This window comes from Oncorhynchus keta, chromosome 36 (genome assembly GCF_023373465.1).
Source record: "Oncorhynchus keta strain PuntledgeMale-10-30-2019 chromosome 36, Oket_V2, whole genome shotgun sequence".
Lineage (NCBI taxonomy): Eukaryota > Metazoa > Chordata > Actinopteri > Salmoniformes > Salmonidae > Oncorhynchus > Oncorhynchus keta.
Genome location: NC_068456.1, coordinates 27,742,655 through 27,760,944, shown reverse-complemented (window position 1 = coordinate 27,760,944; position 18,290 = coordinate 27,742,655). Strand labels below are relative to the sequence as shown.

The window sequence follows — 18,290 nt, the reverse complement described above, 5'->3', positions numbered from 1 at the left end:
CTGTTTCCCCTAGTAATTCCATCCATGCTAATGTTGTGTTGTGTCATACTGTGTTTTAGTCTTGAGGCAAGAAAGAGTACTATTTCCTGTTTCTGCTGCTGTCATGACCCCAGCCCCCTGACATTTTCAACCAATGGCTAGCAAGTAGCTAGCAGGCTTACTTAATTATACACAGAGTATACAAAAAAATTAAGAACACCTGCTCTTTACATGACAGACTGACCAGGTGAAAGATATGATCCCTTATTGATGTCACTTGTTAAATCCACATCAATCAGTGTAGATGAAGGGGAGGAGACGGGTTAAAGAAGGATGTTTAAGCCTTGAGACTCATGAGACATGGATTGTGTATGTGTGCCATTCAGAGGGTGAATGTGCAAGACAACATATTGAAGTGCCTTTGAACGGGTTATGGTAGTAGGTGCCAGGCGCACCGGTTTGTGTCAAGAACTGCAACACTGCAGGGTTTTTTATGCTCAACAGTTTCCTGTGTGTATCAAGAACGGTCCACCACCCAAAAGACATCCAGCCAACTTGACAACTGTGGGAAGCATTGGAGTCAACATGGGCCAGTATTCCTGTGCTTTCGACATCTTGTAGAGTCCATGTCCTGAAGAATTGAGGCTGTTGTGAGGGCTAAACTGGGAGAGGGTTAAAGTCGATATTAGAAAGATGTTCTTAATGTTTTGTACATTCATTGTGAAGGCAACAATATCAACACTGACCTGAATAGGAGAACGTCTGCCATTTATTTGTGACTTGTCAGTGGTTTTGGTTGTTTGCTTTGTTTGAGTCAGGTGGCAGTAGGAGCAGTTAGAGACCTTCCGTTTCCTCTCACTCCACTGGCCCAGATTTATCAGAAAGGCGCACCTTTCCTGTGGCTGGGCCAGTCCCCCATGTTTGTAGTTCAAACTCTTATCTATTCTCTCTCACAACATAAGCAGGGGGGTGGCTACTGATGTGAAAAGCAACAATGGATCCAGGCTTTGAAGGGAAATGTCTCAACTTCATATTCATCATCTCCAGCAACACCCCAACATCAACATATGCGAAAAAATGTGTGTTTCCATGTTTTGCAGTCAAAAAGATAGAGGAAGATAAGTGTTTATGAGGACATCATCTGGTGTGCGTCAGCTGATTTTATTATCCAACTATGAGTAGGCAAAGGTAACTAAAGGTCATAGTTAAGTGAAATCACATGATACACACCGGATGTTGTCATCGGAAACACGTGCTGTTTTCACATATGTTGGGGTGATGCTGGAGATGATAAATATGAAGTAAAACTAATTTAAATTTCTCTTTGACCCTTTTCTTCACACTGGTCTATAAACCCTGTTCCAATACAGAAGACACTGGGACTGGAGTTCAGATAGTCATGAGGCCAATAGTAAAGAAAAAGTGATCAATGTTAATTGGGTGTATTTTTGATTAGAATAATGTTTACAAGATACAATATCCAACAATATCTCAACCTGTCATATATGTTATTTTCATTCTAGCCCTTAGAGGGCAGTAATGTCTTGAAGTTCAGAACATTTCCCAGATTGTGTCCACTGGTTGTATTTTTATTTATAACATTTTTATTAAAACTTTATTTAACTAGGCTAGTAAGTTAAGAAAACACGCTTCTTGCGTTTAGATGCAGTGCCTTAGACCGCTGCGCCACTCGGGAGCCCTAACAAAAAATTGACCCCGGCAGGATTAATTGTTGATAAAAAAGGCTACATGTGTAACTACATTGTAATTACACCGTCTGCATATACACTGAGTTTACAAAACTTTTCCATGATAGACTGACCAGATGAATCCAGGTAAAATCTATGAATCTTTATTGATGTCACTTATTTTATTAACAAGAGGAAAAACATGCGACTGACCTTAACATCAACAACAGCCACATGCACAACAACAGGCAACTGCAGGATAAGTGCGCGTTCGCCTACAGGGAGTTGCCATGAAGGATGGTCTCCCTATAACAACTATTTGTATAGAATCTAAATATATATTTTTGTTTATTAACAGGCAGATGCCGAGCTACCGCAAGCCTATATCTGAGATGTGAGCAGACCCGGGTGCCAGAAGCTCTACGCGCATAGTATCCGTTTTATACAGTTTATTTGCCGGAGAACAAACCGGTTTAAAGCTGTTTTTGCTGGTCGGGCTTTATACGCCCGCTACCTACGTTGAGGAACTCTGCTGCCTCTTCATCATGCGCGACTGTTTGAAGAACAATGCGCACTGCTCCCCACTGCCACAGAGTACACACAACTGAGAAGCCCTATCAATTGTTGATAAAACTGGTCATAGGTGGGTTAAATGCACTTCAATCAGTGTAGATGAATGGAAGGAGACAGGCTAAAGAAGGATTTTTACACCTTGAGACAATTGAAACATGGATTGTGTATTTGTGCTATTCAGAGGGTGAATGGGCAAGACAAAATATTTATGTGCCTTTGAACGAGGTATGGTAGTAGGTGCCAGGCACACCGGTTAGAGTGTGTCAAGGACTGCACCACTGCTGGGTTTTTCACACTCAACAGTTTCACGTGAGTATCAAGAATGGTCCACAACCCAAAGGACATCCAGCCAACTAGAAAAAACCTTGGGAAGCATTGGAGTCAACATGGGCCAGCATAAGTACCTTATGGAGTCCATGCCCTGATGTGTTGAGGCTGTTCTGAGGGCAAAGGGGGTGGTGCAGCGCCATATTAGGAAGGTGTTCTTAATGTTTTGTACACTCAGTGTGTATAGACAGCAGTGCAATTTCCTTTTTCCCCTATTTCCTATTTCCCTTTTTTTTTTGTGAACAAATGTTCTGTGCACTTTCCAAACTGTGAAAGGCAGCAATATGCAACATACCGTCTAGTCTGCCGGAAAGCCACACTAAGTGAAGTGTTTTCTGATTGCCTTATGATTAGGCTAAAGCAATGCATTGAGTGAGTTGTGTAGTTCTGAAAGGATTGGAGGTGTAAGCAATATTGTGAAAATCCCACATAACCAATCGGAGGACAAGGTGGAGTTATTATCATAATGCTATCAAATCCTCTCAGATTTCCACAAGTGTAGGGACTAAGGGTTGTTTCTGGACAGGCTGAATTGCCTCCATAGTTCTTTTAGACAGGCAGCTCAATTCTGATATTCTTTCCACTAATTGGTCTTTTGACCAATCAGATCAGCTCTGAAAAACCTCTGATGTGAAAGATCTGATATGATTGGTCAAAAGACCAATTAGTGGAAAGAATATCAGAATTGGGCTGCCCATCTAAACGCAGCCGTAGTGATTAGTACGTTGAAATTGTATTGAAGCATGAGGACCAGTAGGGGGAACCTCTCCCCCCCTGTAAATAAATGAAACATCTCCACTCTGAGCTGTTGTCAAGTAGAGGCAATACCGAGCTAAAAGAGAACAAATTGAGTCGTCACCAGTCAACACACCAGTCAAGAGATGGCAAAAGTATTTTTTATTAAATAAAGAATAAATTACTATAAACAATACACAAATATATAAATAGTCACCTGAAATGCATTCCAGGTGACTACTTCGGGAAGCTGGTTGAGCCTGAGAGCCTGAGAGTTTGCAAAGCTGTCATCAAGGCAAAGGGTGGCTACTTTGAAGAATCTCAAGTATAAAATATAGTTTGATTTGTTTAAAACTTTTTTGGTTATTACATGATTCCATATGTGTTATTTCATAGTTTTGATGTCTTCCCTATTATTCTACAATGTAGAAAATAGTACAAATAAAGAAAAACCCTTGAATGAGTAGGTGTGTCAAAACCTTTGACTGGTAGTGTTATAAAGTGTTTTGTGTGCTCGAGGGCAACGGTGTCTCGATTAAATTTGTAGTCCTTTTTTGGAACACCATGTCTTTTATTTGTCTTTCTGAGATGTATTGTCAGGGCCCAGGTCTGACAGAATCTGAGCAGAAGATCTAGGTGATACTGTAGGCCCTCCTTGGTTGGTGACAGAAGCACCAGATCATCAGCAAACAGTAGACATTTGACTTCAGATTCTAGTAGGGTGAGACCGGGTGCTGCAGACTATTCTAGTGCCCTCGCCAATTCGTTGATACAGTGCCTTGCGAAAGTATTCGGCCCCCTTGAACTTTGTGACCTTTTGCCACATTTCAGGCTTCAAACATAAAGATATAAAACTGTATTTTTTTGTGAAGAATCAACAACAAGTGGGACACAATCATGAAGTGGAACGACATTTATTGGATATTTCAAACTTTTTTAACAAATCAAAAACTGAAAAATTGGCCGTGCAAAATTATTCAGCCCCTTTACGTTCAGTGCAGCAAACTCTCTCCAGAAGTTCAGTGAGGATCTCTGAATGATCCAATGTCGACCTAAATGACTAATGATGATAAATACAATCCATCTGTGTGTAATCAAGTCTCCGTATAAATGCACCTGCACTGTGATAGTTTCAGAGGTCCGTTAAAAGCGCAGAGAGCATCACGAAGAACAAGGAACACACCAGGCAGGTCCGAGATACTGTTGTGAAGAAGTTTAAAGCCGGATTTGGATACAAAAAGATTTCCCAAAAAACATCCCAAGGAGCACTGTGCAAGTGATAATATTGAAATGGAAGGAGTATCAGACCACTGCAAATCTACCAAGACCTGGCCGTCCCTCTAAACTTTCAGCTCATACAAGGAGAAGACTGATCAGAGATGCAGTCAAGAGGCCCATGATCACTCTGGATGAACTGCAGAGATCTACAGCTGAGGTGGGAGACTCTGTCCATAGGACAACAATCAGTCGTATATTGCACAAATCTGGCCTTTATGGAAGAGTGCCAAGAAGAAAGCCATTTCTTAAAGATATCCATAAAAAGTGTTGTTTAAAGTTTGCCACAAGCCACCTGGGAGACACACCAAACATGTGGAAGAAGGTGCTCTGGTCAGATGAAACCAAAATTGAACTTTTTGGCAACAATGCAAAATGTTATGTTTGGCGTAAAAGCAACACAGCTCATCACCCTGAACACACCACCCCCACTGTCAAACATGGTGGTGGCAGCATCATGGTTTGGGCCTGCTTTTCTTCAGCAGGGACAGGGAAGATGGTTAAAATTGATGGGAAGATGGATGGAGCCAAATACAGGACCATTCTGGAAGAAAACCTGATGGAGTCTGCAAAAGACCTGAGACTGGGACGGAGATTTGTCTTCCAACAAGACAATAATCCAAAACATAAAGCAAAATCTACAATGGAATGGTTAAAAAATAAACATATCCAGGTATTAGAATGGCCAAGTCAAAGTCCAGACCTGAATCCAATCGAGAATCTGTGGAAAGAACTGAAAACTGCTGTTCACAAATGCTCTCCATCCAACCTCACTGAGCTCGAGCTGTTTTGCAAGGAGGAATGGGAAAACATTTCAGTCTCTCGATGTGCAAAACTGATAGAGACATACCCCAAGCGACTTACAGCTGTAATCGCAGCAAAAGGTGACGCTACAAAGTATTAACTTAAGGGGGCTGAATAATTTTGCACTGCCAATTTTTCAGTTTTTGATTTGTTAAAAAAGTTTGAAATATCCAATAAATGTCGTTCCACTTCATGATTGTGTCCCACTTGTTGTTGATTCTTCACAAAAAAATACAGTTTTATATCTTTATGTTTGAAGCCTGAAATGTGGCAAAAGGTCGCAAAGTTCAAGGGGGACGAATACTTTCGCAAGGGACTGTACATATGGGATGAGTAATGCTAGACATGTTAACATCATTATTAAAGTGGCAATATTAATAAAGTGACGAGTGATCCATTAGTGGCCAATGATTTCAAGTCTGTATGAAGGCAGCAGCCTCTCTGTGTAAGTGATGGCATTATTCATCTTCTTGGTTGCTGCCTCCCTTCAATTAATTTTGGCTGCACAACAATGTGTCAGAGACTGAGAAATGTCTCAGTACAGTTGGCACACTGGTAAGAATGGTTCATTCAGTATCACATGTATACATATGTTGACAAAACATTAGAAACACCTTCCTAATATTGATTGCACCCCTTTTGCCCTCAGAACAGCCTCAATTTGTTGGTGCATGGACTCTACAAGGTGTCAAAAACATTCCACACGGATACTGGCCCATGTTGACTCCAATGCTTCCCACAGTTGTGTCAAGTTGGCTGGATGTCCTTTGGGTGGTGGACCATTCTTGATATGCACGTGAAACTGTTGAGCATGAAAAACCCAGCAGCGTTGCAATTCTTGACACACTCAAACCGGTGCGCCTGGCACCTACTACCATACCCAGTTCAAAGGCACTTAAATATTTTGTCTTGCCCATTCACCCTCTGAATGGCACACATCCACAATCCATATGTCTCAAGACTTAAAAATATATTTTTAACCTGTCTCCTTCCCTTCATCTACACCGATTGAAGTGTATGTAACAGGTGACATCAATAAGTGATCATAGCTTTCACCTGGATTCACCTGGTTCGTCTATGTCATGGAAAGAGCAGGTGTTCCTAATGTTTTGTGCGCTGTGTATATTGCTATGTAATTAACCATATTTTTTTTCACAACAAAACCATATGAATTAATATATTCAACGATTTTAATTAATCTAAACATGGTAATTTATATTCATATAAACATTATAAAACATCTCTTCAGTTTCAATTTTAAGTTGTAATGTCACGTGCACAAGTACAGTGAAAATCTCCTCTTCATCTCACCAAAATTGATATATGTTGGATACCAAAAATATTTTCATTGGCTACAACAATGTTTGCTAAGTTGGTTGTCATTACTGCCTCTTCTACAATTTATTTATGCTACAATATATGTATCACAGCAACATTTTTATGCATTTTTTTTAACCCATTCTCATCTTTTCCGCCTTGGTTTTCAGAACGTACGCCCATTGAAAAATCAGGTGTGTCTTGGGGTAAGGCCCGCCCCGTTTTACTTTACATGGCATTGTATGGGAATTTGATTGACAGCAGGCAGCAGCTGCTGAACAGCCCAGACATTGCGCAGGATACAGTATAGCTGGGGAACGGCGAGAGAGTTACGGTAGTTTTCCTAGCACTTGAGTTGGTTTAGTGCATGAAATAAATGACTCTTTGGAAAAAGCTCATGTGTTAGAGCAGGGTTTTTGTCGGAATACGCAAAACTGGATGAAGTTGCCAAACGTAAGTAACCTGGGAAAATGTATGGCTGTTTAGTGCAGTCAACAGTAGGCAACAAATATGGCTTCGTGTGCCTTTTCCTATTTGTTATAAAAAATTGCGGTCCCATGCCATTCTATGTCATGGCTGTTCTGCTGAATTCATACAAGTGACAATTAGGAAGTTAGTTCCTTGTTCGCTTATCGGGCAGGAGGGGGGTCATTTTGGAGAAATAAAGCCAAGGATACGTTAGCTAACCAGTCTGCTAACGTTAGCTAGTTAGCTACCGAACTAAAGCGAACGGCAATGGAGCCAAAGCACAAAGAGTTGTTAGACCAATGCCACCAAAACTTGCTGGACTCAATAACTGACGCAGACCGGCTGATAGAGTTGCTGATACTCTCCGGTACTCTAAGCCAGCTCGACCGCTTCGAACTGGACCAAAACTGCTCTTCCAGCGCGGAGAAAGTGGACCAGCTTTTGAAGATGCTTGTGAACAAGGAAAGCGACCATTTCCTCGAACTGTGTGTGGCCTTGGAGAAGACGTACCCTGAGCTGTATTCTGCACTCTTTACTAACGGCGGTGGACCCGTTGACCATTCGTCTGGTAAGATACCATGCAACACTTTTGCACATCAAAACGTATGATGCTTTCTTGCTACATTCCTCGACACAACATTAGAGATATTGAAGTGCTACTACCTATACCCAAGTCTCATAGTGCACTTACCGGGTGGTCTGCTGTGCAATACTTCTAAAAGCTATTCTACATAAGATAAAACTGTTTCCTTCCAACCCTAGCCACACGATCCTATGACTAGCTATGTCATTCTCATGTTGACATTAGGGGTGTTGATGTGCAGCATTCAAAGCCATATTCAAAGCTATAATACCAGAACTCCAGGTCCTTGTGTGGCCCTTGTGGTTTCTTTCAGGATGGATTTTTTTTGAAGGAGAAATATTGCTGTGGAATGTAAAATGTGATGCTGAAAAGAATGGAACTTTGTTAACATTTTAGGTTGTTACCAAAGTTTGGTTCTGTTTCATCATCACATTGTTCATTACACAGCAACATTTTACCTTCAAATAAGCAAATGATCACCAGCAGAGACATAGAGGCCACAGGCTCTATAACCAAACTCTTATCGCTATTTATTATAGTCCATGTGGACTCTGCTACTGTTTGGCTAGGCAGTAGATGCTAAATGAACACACTTGCCATTCCTCCTTTTGAATGAGGAGCATGAAATATGTATTCCAGAATAACACTTCAGGGACCACCCATATATAGGTAACAACATATCTTCATTACAGTTGCAATGCACATATCATAGCCGCCTTCAAAGTGGGCATATTCTACAATGTATAGGATACAGATGGGGCTGTATCACTGTAGGTATGCTTCCCCCCCCATCAAACTATACTGAACAAAGAGAGTTACAGCTCATATGAGGAAGTAAATTCATTTTGCCCGAATCTATGGATTTCACATGACTGGGAATACAGATATGCATCTGTAGGTCACAGATACCTTTAAAAAAAAGTAGAGGCATGGATCAGAACCAGTATCATTATCTGGTGTGACCACTGTTTTTCCTCATGCAGTGTGACATATCTTCTTCACATAGAGTTGATCAGGCTGTTGATTGTGACCTGTGGAATGTTGTCCCACTGCTCTGTTATGAGGATTAGGGCCTAATGAATTGACTTCTTCATGGATTTTGGCCGGAACTGTAACATGTCATACACTTCAATCCAGAGCATCCTAAACATGCTCAATGGGTGACATGTCTGGTGACAATGCAGGCCATGGACGAACTGGGACATTTTGGGGCAGTGCATTATCATGCTGAAACATGAGGTGATGGAAGTAGATGAATGGCACGACAATGGGCCTGAGTTCCTCGTTACGGTATCTCTGTGCATTCAAATTGCCCTGGGTAAAATACGTTTGTGTTCGTTGTCTGTAGCTTATGCCTGCCTATACCATAACTCCATCGCCAACATGGGGAACTCTGTTCACAACGTTGACATCAGCTAACCGGTTGCCCACACAACACCATAGATGTGGTCTGCGGTTGTGAGGTCTGTGGGACATCCTGCCAAATTCTTAAAATGTATGTTGGGTCGCGGCTTATGGTAAAGCAATGAACATACAATGTTCTTGCAACAGCTCTGGTGGAAATTCCTGCAGTCAGCATGCCAATTGCACGCTCCCTCAACTTGAGAAATCTGTGGCATTCTGTTGTGACAAAACTGTAAAATTTAGTGGCCTTTTATTGTCCACAGCACAAGGTTAACCTGTGTATGACCATGCTGTTTAATCAGCTTCTTGATATGCCATACCTGTCAGGATTATCTTGGCAAAGGAGAATGCTCACTAACAGGGACGTAAACACATTTGTGCACAAAATAGAGAAATAAGCTTTTTGTGAGTATGGAACCTTTCTGGGGTCTTTTCAGCTCATGAAACATAGGACCAACAGTTTACATGTTGCATTTATATTTTTGTTCAGTGTAATTCAAGTGTCCTTTTACTTTAGGTTTATTAAGGGAAATGAAATGCAGTAGCCTATTCTGTGTAGGGCTAAATGTGCACGTAATTTCCCAAGTTGTCATCAATATATTAATATAATGTAATTTGCATTTACTTTTAAATACAAGTGCTTCCTGTCTTTTATATTATACGCTCACAGCCTGACTTGTTTCCATGGATATGCTCTTGTGGCTGACGTGCCCTTTCATATGGACCCTAGCATGATGTGCATGCCTATAACTATGCTTATAAAACCATAACATGGTGTCAGTCGTATTCTCTATTTTCCATTGTACAGTAGATTGCATATAGCCAGTACTATACACCCAGTTATTGTCCTACTAGACCAGTGGTCCCCAGTTACATTCAGTCGTAGTCTGTTTTCAAAAAATATATTGGTGAACCCTGTACTAGACCATTTTTAAAATGTTCAATCTGAATGACAGTCATTCATTCAGCCTGTATGCACTTTCTCTAATGGAGGCTGAAACCAACCGTTCCCAGACAGTTTGAAGGTGGACTACAGTTGACTCTTGATGAATGCACATTGTATATTTGCAAGGGCCCTCAGAGTGTGTTGTCAGGAAAATAACCTCACACTCAACATCAACAAAACAAAGGAGATGATTGTGGACTTCAGGAAACAGCAGAGGGAGCACCCCCCTATCCACATCGATGGGACAGTAGTGGAGAGGGTAGTAAGTTTTAAGTTCCTCGGCGTACACATCACAGAAAAACTGAAATGGTCCATCCACACAGACCGCGTCGTGAAGAAGGCGCAGCAGCGCCTTTTCAACCTCAGGGGGCTGAAGAAATTTGGCTTGTCACCAAAAGCACTCACAAACGTCTACAGATGCACAATCGAGAGCATTGTCTCGGGCTGTATCACCGCCTGGTACGGCAACTGCTCCGCCCACAACCGTAAGGCTCTCCAGAGGGTAGTGAGGTCTGCACAACGCATCACCGGGGGCAAACTACCTGTTCTCCAGGACACCTACACCACCCGATGTCACAGGAAGGCCATAAAGATCATCAAGGACAACAACCACCCGAGCCACTGCCTGTTCACCCCGCTATCTTCCAGAAGGCGAGGTCACTACAGGTGCATCAAAGCAGGGACCGAGAGACTGAAAAACAGCTTCTATCTCAAGGCCATCAGACTGTAAACTGTTACAGACTGTTACATACCCTACATTACTCATCTCAAATGTATATACTGTACTCTATATCATCTACTGCATCTTGCCATCTTTATGTAATACATGTATCACTAGCCACTTTAAACTATGCCACTTTATGTTTATATACCCTACATTACTCAGCTCATATGTATATACTGTACTCGATACCATCTACTGTATCTTGCCTATGCCGTTCTGTACCATCACTCATTCATATATCTTTATGTACATATTCTTCATCCCTTTACACTTGTGTCTATAAGGTAGTAGTTGTGGAATTGTTAGATTACTCATTGGTTATTACTGCATTGTCGGAACTAGAAGCACAAGCATTTCCCTACACTCGCATTAACATCTGCTAACCATGTGACAAATAAAATGTCATTTGATTTGGGATGTGTGTCTTTCCCTTTCTAGAGGATACGTATCTCGATACACTACCGTTCATTTGGGGACACTTAGAAATGTCCTTGATATTGAAAGAAAAGCAAAAAAATTGTCCATTAAAATAACATCAAATTGATCAGAAATACAGTGTAGACATTGTTAATGTTGTAAATTACTATTGTAGCTGGAAACGGCAGAGTTGTTTTAATGGAATATCTACATAGGTGTACAGAGGTCCATTATCAGCAACCATCACTCCTGTGTTCCAATGGCACGTTGTGTTAGCCTTTCAAAATTATAAACTTGGATTAGCTAATTGATCATTAGAAACCCTTTTGCAATTATGTTTGCATAGCTGAAAACTGTTGTCCTGATTTTAAAGAAGCAATAAAATTGGCCGCCTTTAGACTAGCTGAGTATCTGGTGCATTTGTAGGTTCGATTACAAGCTCAAAATGGCCAGAAACAAAAAACTTTCTTCTCAAACTTGTCAGTCTATTCTTGTTCTGAGAAATGAAGGCTATTCCATGTGAGAAATTGCCAAGAAACTGAAGATCTCGTACAACGCTGTGTACTACTCCCTTCACAGAACGGCGCAAACAGGCCCTAACCAGAATAGAAAGAGGAGTGGAAGGACCCGGTGACCAACTTAGCAAGAGGGCAAGTACATTAGAGTGTCTAGTTTGAGAAACAAGACACCTCACAAGTCCTCAACTGGCAGCTTCATTAAATAATACCTGCAAAACACCAGTCTCAACGTCAACAGTGAAGAGGCGACTCCGGGATGCTGGCCTTCTAGGCAGAGTTGCAAAGAAAAAGCCATATCGCAGACTGGCCAATAAAAATGATTAAGATGGGCGAAAGAACAGACACTGGACAGAGGAACTCTGCCTAGAAGGCCAGCATCCCGGAGTCGCCTCTTCACTGTTGACGTTGAGACTGGTGTTTTGCGGTTACTGTTTTAATGTGCAAGATCAGGAACAGGCTGCCTACCTTGCATCGGTCAGCGCTCAAACATGGGCATAGTGACGTTACCCTGTGTATCTGAAAAGGACCATATACAGTTGAAGTCGGAAGTTTACATACACCTTAGCCAAATACATTGAAACTCAGTTGTTCACAATTCCTGACATTTAATCCTAGTAAAAATGCAATGTCTTAGGTCAGTTAGGATCACCACTTTATTTTAAGAATGTGAAATGTCAGAATAATAGTAGAGAGAATAATTTATTTCAGCTTTTATTTCTTTCATCACATTCCCAGTGGGTCAGACGTTCACATACACTCAATTAGTATTTGGTAGCATTGCCTTTAAATTGTTTAACTTGGGTCAAATGTTTTGGGTAGCCTTCCACTAGCTTCCCACAATAAGTTGGGTGAATTTTGTCCCATTCCTCCTAACAGAGCTGGTGTAACTGAGTCAGGTTTGTAGGTCTCCTTGCTCGCACACGCTTTTTCAGTTCTACCCACATATTTTCTATTGGATTGAGGTTAGGGCTTTGTGATGGCCACTCCAATACCTTGACTTTGTTGTTGTCGTTAAGCCATTTTGCCAAAACTTTGGATTTTGATTTTCCCTTGATGTCAAGCAAAGAGGCACTGAGTTTGAAAGTAGGCCTTGAAATACATCCACAGGTACACCTCCAATTGACACAAATTATGTGAAACAGCTTGGAAAATTCCAGAAAATGATGTCATGGCTTGTATGTATGTAAATGAGATGTAGATGTCCTAACTGACTTGCCAAAACTATAGTTTGTGAACAAGACATTTGTTGAGTTGTTGAAAAATAAGTTTTAATGACTCCAACCTAAGTGTATGTAAACTTCCGACTTCAACTGTAGGTCTACTGTTTTGACTACCAAAACTATTGCTGATGGTGAACCTGAACCATCGAACTAGTGCACACTTTGCCAAGGCTACTAATATTCCCTAGGGTTGTTAGGCATGCAAAATCTCTTGTAGATCAATGACTTACAACACAGTTCCATGCTTAGTTTGACACTGAAGGAGAGGTATTTTCGGAAGAACGGGTGATTCTTAACGTTTGAATGGGTTTTCCAGACCTATGCATGCTCCATTTGGCTCGGTTTAGGGTCCGTACACCAATGCTGTTGTATCATTAAACATTTGAATCGGGGACCAATGTGTCTGTGAATTGTTACGTTCCTAATATGCATGCATATACTTTAGTGCATACTCCCTTTTTAGTGTATTGCAGTTCACCGGTATCAAAATGCACTTTTGAATGGTTCATTTAGTCAGTGGCTGTGTGGAGAGAGGGGTCGAGGCGGAGAGGGATGTTTACTTATGGGCCCTTCCCAACAATGCAGAGGGGTGGGGGGAAATAATTATAACACAAGGAATGAGTAACTATAACTCATCACACAGGTGTGTTTCACTCACTGAACCATCTCTGTTAAACTTGCAACATTGGCAATTTGCACATTGCCACCTTTGTTTAATGCTGTAGATGAGCAGTAGCTGGACTGTACGTATGGAACTTCGACTGCGTCACACAAGGCACCCTCTTCCCTTATTTAGTGCACTACTTTTGGCCAAATCCCTATGGGCCCTAGTCAGAAGTAGTGCACTAATATGGGCCCTAGTCAGAAGTAGTGCACTACATAGAGGATATGGTTGCATGTTGTACGCAGTCCGAGTGGGTCCATGGTGGTTATTGACCAGAGCACTAGCTCTACTCTTAACTGCCTGTTGTAAGGTGTCTCTGTGTGACGTGTATTATCATGCCTCTACTGCCCTCTGTATTAACTCCTGCTCCCTCCCGGCTGCTGCTGCCTCAGCACACACACACACGCACACACACACAGGGTGAGCTGTAGTTGAGAGGTATTTTTGAATTCTTTTCATTAAGTGCAGCGATTCAGGCTGACTCGATTCCTGCGTTTAACCAGGCTGGCTGGTGAGAGAACGGAGACGAGTCTCCTAGTTGCTTCAGGCAGAGAAAGAAAGGGAGCGTAGAGAGGATACTTAGCTCGTGTGTGATAGCAACCTGCTCTCAAGCCATCCTCTCATATTCTCATTTCCTCACTGGCAGACTCTCTCCTCCTTTCACTGAGACACACACACAGTGCATGCATCACACCACTGTACAAACACACACAAGACACACCCCTTTGACTTCAAGGCACACACACACTTGCAAGCACGTAGACCGTGAAGGCAGTGGAGGAAGAGCAGCGTTTTGGTTTTCCCTTCTCCAACCCTCCCAATATGGCTGCTGTGGGAAACCGAGAGAAATGTACCTTCATTTAATGCACCGTTACACTAATGGGTTCTCAGATTATGAAAAGCTTTAATAAAGGTTCAAATCCAGGCATGTCACTTTGTGCAAAATGCGGGGCCCTAATGCCACATTTAGTTTATTATGGGAATTCTTTCAATGGGGGTTTTAAATAAATCTGTCAAAACTGCCAATATGACAATTGTATTTTGTCAATTAGAGAATATATAGGCTAAGTAGACCACCGGTATCTTTGCCTTGTATAATAAACTATGCTATAGTATTTCAAGCTGATTTCATTCGCACACATTTGGTGCAATAGGGCTAATCAAAACCAATTTCATGCCTTCTAGTCCCCTGCAGTGCTTTGTGGAGAGACTTCTCCCAGTCCCCGGCAGTGCTTTGTGGAGAGACTTCTCCCAGTCCCCGGCAGTGCTTTGTGGAGAGACTTCTCCCAGTCCCCTGCAGTGCTTTGTGGAGAGACTTCTCCCAGTCCCCTGCAGTGCTTTGTGGAGAGACTTCTCCCTGTCCCCTGCAGTGCTTTGTGGAGAGACTTCTCCCAGTCCCCTGCAGTGCTTTGTGGAGAGACTTCTCCCAGTCCCCTGCAGTGCTTTGTGGAGAGACTTCTCCCAGTCCCCTGCAGTGCTTTGTGGAGAGACTTCTCCCAGTCCCCTGCAGTGCTTTGTGGAGACTTCTCCCAGTCCCCTGCAGTGCTTTGTGGAGAGACTTCTCCCAGTCCCCTGCAGTGCTTTGTGGAGAGACTTCTCCCAGTCCCCTGCAGTGCTTTGTGGAGAGACTTCTCCCAGTCCCCTGCAGTGCTTTGTGGAGAGACTTCTCCCAGTCCCCTGCAGTGCTTTGTGGAGAGACTTCTCCCAGTCCCCTGCAGTGCTTTGTGGAGAGACTTCTCCCAGTCCCCTGCAGTGCTTTGTGGAGAGACTTCTCCCAGTCCCCTGCAGTGCTTTGTGGAGAGACTTCTCCCAGTCCCCTGCAGTGCTTTGTGGAGAGACTTCTCCCAGTCCCCTGCAGTGCTTTGTGGAGAGACTTCTCCCAGTCCCCTGCAGTGCTTTGTGGAGAGACTTCTCCCAGTCCCCTGCAGTGCTTTGTGGAGAGACTTCTCCCAGTCCCCTGCAGTGCTTTGTGGAGAGACTTCTCCCAGTCCCCTGCAGTGCTTTGTGGAGAGACTTCTCCCAGTCCCCTGCAGTGCTTTGTGGAGAGACTTCTCCCAGTCCCTGGCAGTGCTTTGTGGAGAGACTTCTCCCAGTCCCCGGCAGTGCTTTGTGGAGAGACTTCTCCCAGTCCCCGGCAGTGCTTTGTGGAGAGACTTCTCCCAGTCCCCGGCAGTGCTTTGTGGAGAGACTTCTCCCAGTCCCCTGCAGTGCTTTGTGGAGAGACTTCTCCCAGTCCCCTGCAGTGCTTTGTGGAGAGACTTCTCCCAGTCCCCTGCAGTGCTTTGTGGAGAGACTTCTCCCAGTCCCCTGCAGTGCTTTGTGGAGAGACTTCTCCCAGTCCCCTGCAGTGCTTTGTGGAGAGACTTCTCCCAGTCCCCTGCAGTGCTTTGTGGAGAGACTTCTCCCAGTCCCCTGCAGTGCTTTGTGGAGAGACTTCTCCCAGTCCCTGGCAGTGCTTTGTGGAGAGACTTCTCCCAGTGCTTTGTGGAGAGACTTCCCCAGTGCAGTGCTTTGTGGAGAGACTTCTCCCAGTCCCCTGCAGTGCTTTGTGGAGAGACTTGGAGAGACTCCCAGTCCTTTGTGGAGAGACCTGCAGTGCTTTGTGGAGAGACTTCTCCCAGTCCCCTGCAGTGCTTTGTGGAGAGACTTCTCCCAGTCCCCTGCAGTGCTTTGTGGAGAGACTTCTCCCAGTCCCCTGCAGTGCTTTGTGGAGAGACTTCTCCCAGTCCCCTGCAGTGCTTTGTGGAGAGACTTCTCCCAGTCCCTGGCAGTGCTTTGTGGAGATACTTCTCCCAGTCCCCGGCAGTGCTTTGGTGTTTCACCTATAGAGTAGTTCTACCTGTATAGGCCTTTCTCTCCTGACTGACTGACAGACATTGATTTAAACAGACACAAAGAGGAATGAGTTATGCACTGCTCCCTGATAGGAGCTCTCTCTGTGTATTGAAGATGGACCATTGCCTCTGGGCAACTGGGCTACACCTCAACTCTGCTCAGGTGTGTGCAGTGTACTCTGAAAACACCTCTGTTTTTACGCTCTACTGATTTGTGGTGAGCTGAGAGGCAGTCGTTAAGAGAAGGCCTCTCTTTCTGTCTTCTTTTTTCTCTAAGTCCTCTAGCTATCTCACCCACCCTCCCTGTTTCTCTCTTTCTATGCCTTTTATCTCTCAATTTTTAGTCTCTTCCTCAGACTTTGCATCTGTTTTGAAGTGTAGCAGGCCCAAAGTTCCCAATTAGCAGCTTGCTGGTGTGTGTGTGTGTGTGTGTGTGTGTGTGTGTGTGTGTGTGTGTGTGTGTGCGTGCGTGCGTGTGCGTGTGCGTGTGCGTGCGTGTGTGCGTGTGCGTGTGTGTGTGTGCGTGTGTGTGCGTGCGTGCGGACTAGGACAGGACCAGTGGGTCTGTCTGCCTGTCGACCAGTGTCCAACTCCCAGAAGCACATAACTCATTGTGTCCCCATGGTTTATGTCCTGAAACTTTATCACTGCTACTCACTACTCCCAACCCAGTGCTCTTATCTCTCTCCTGGGATCTGACTACTGTAGCGCCAAGCTACAATCGCTCTCTTTCTCCCTCTTTCTCTCACAGCATGTCTCTAGATTAGGCCATCAATCCATCCATCGTACACCCAGCCTGTCTGCTGGATATGATGTAATTTCATAGTCCTTATGTTATACTACATGTCACTGGGCATTTTATTATTGTCTATTGTACTGCCGTGGTGTATCCACTCCAGCATAACGGGTTACAACTAGGGGTGTGAAGTTGGGGTCCTTAACGGTAAGAAAAATGCATAAACAATTCCCCCCCACATAGTTTAAATCTCAGTGAAGTTATCACAGTTAGTGAAGTACCGATATGACATTTTTGGCCAATTCCGATATTTTCTTTGCCCCAAAAAACGATACTGATAACCCATATTTAACATTTTAGCTGCCTTTTAAGCATTCTAGTACAGTTTAATAGTTAACACACACACATGGACACAGCGTTCTAAGTCACTGCATCTCTGTGCAAGAGGCGTCACTACAGTCCCTGGTTGGAATCCAGGCTGTATTACATCCGGCCGTGAATAGGGCGACGCACAATTGTCCCAGAGTTGTCCAGGTTTGGCTGGTGTAGGCCGTCATTGTAAACTGACTTGCCAAGTTAAATAAAGGTTACACACACACACAAACCACAGTGACTAAAAAGTTATTTTGTTGGAATTTACGTATGTCCCCATTACCAGTAAAACATCATCAAAACCAATTTCTTTCACTTACTTCCTGTTCTGTTTCGTTGTTAATTTTCAGTCGTTTCATTCTCAATCAGGGTTTCTTATACTATGGAACGCCTTTTGGGTCTTTGCGTGTCAAATAAGCTTGTTGACCAATCTGGACCTGAATATGACTGCACGTCACATAATAATTTAACACGTTTATACATTTTTTTACCTAGTTATTACACATTGATTACACTCACTCGTATTTCATATGTCACAACGATTCATCAACGTATGCTATGATGCTGGTAAATTTGTCAGTGCTGGTCATAAATAAAAGCTAGCTAGCTCATGGATGCAAACAATGTTTTTCACCATAAACACAGCAAAAATACATCTGTTCCAGTAGCAATAGTTTGCTAGTTAACTCGATAGCAGGTGTCATAA

General features: G+C 43.1%; 1 protein-coding gene across 1 annotated transcript in view; it reads left to right on the top strand.

The window, feature by feature from the left end:
- The first annotated feature begins 6,966 nt into the window (after window positions 1-6,966).
- The window catches only part of LOC118369857 (disks large homolog 5-like), a 92,018-nt gene continuing 80,694 nt past the window's right edge, over window positions 6,967-18,290 (top strand). Inside the window, exon 1 of the mRNA XM_035754599.2 lies at window positions 6,967-7,734. Within this exon, the coding sequence (XP_035610492.1) occupies window positions 7,434-7,734 (301 nt within the window). The 5' untranslated portion in view covers window positions 6,967-7,433. The remainder of the gene's footprint in view (window positions 7,735-18,290) is intronic.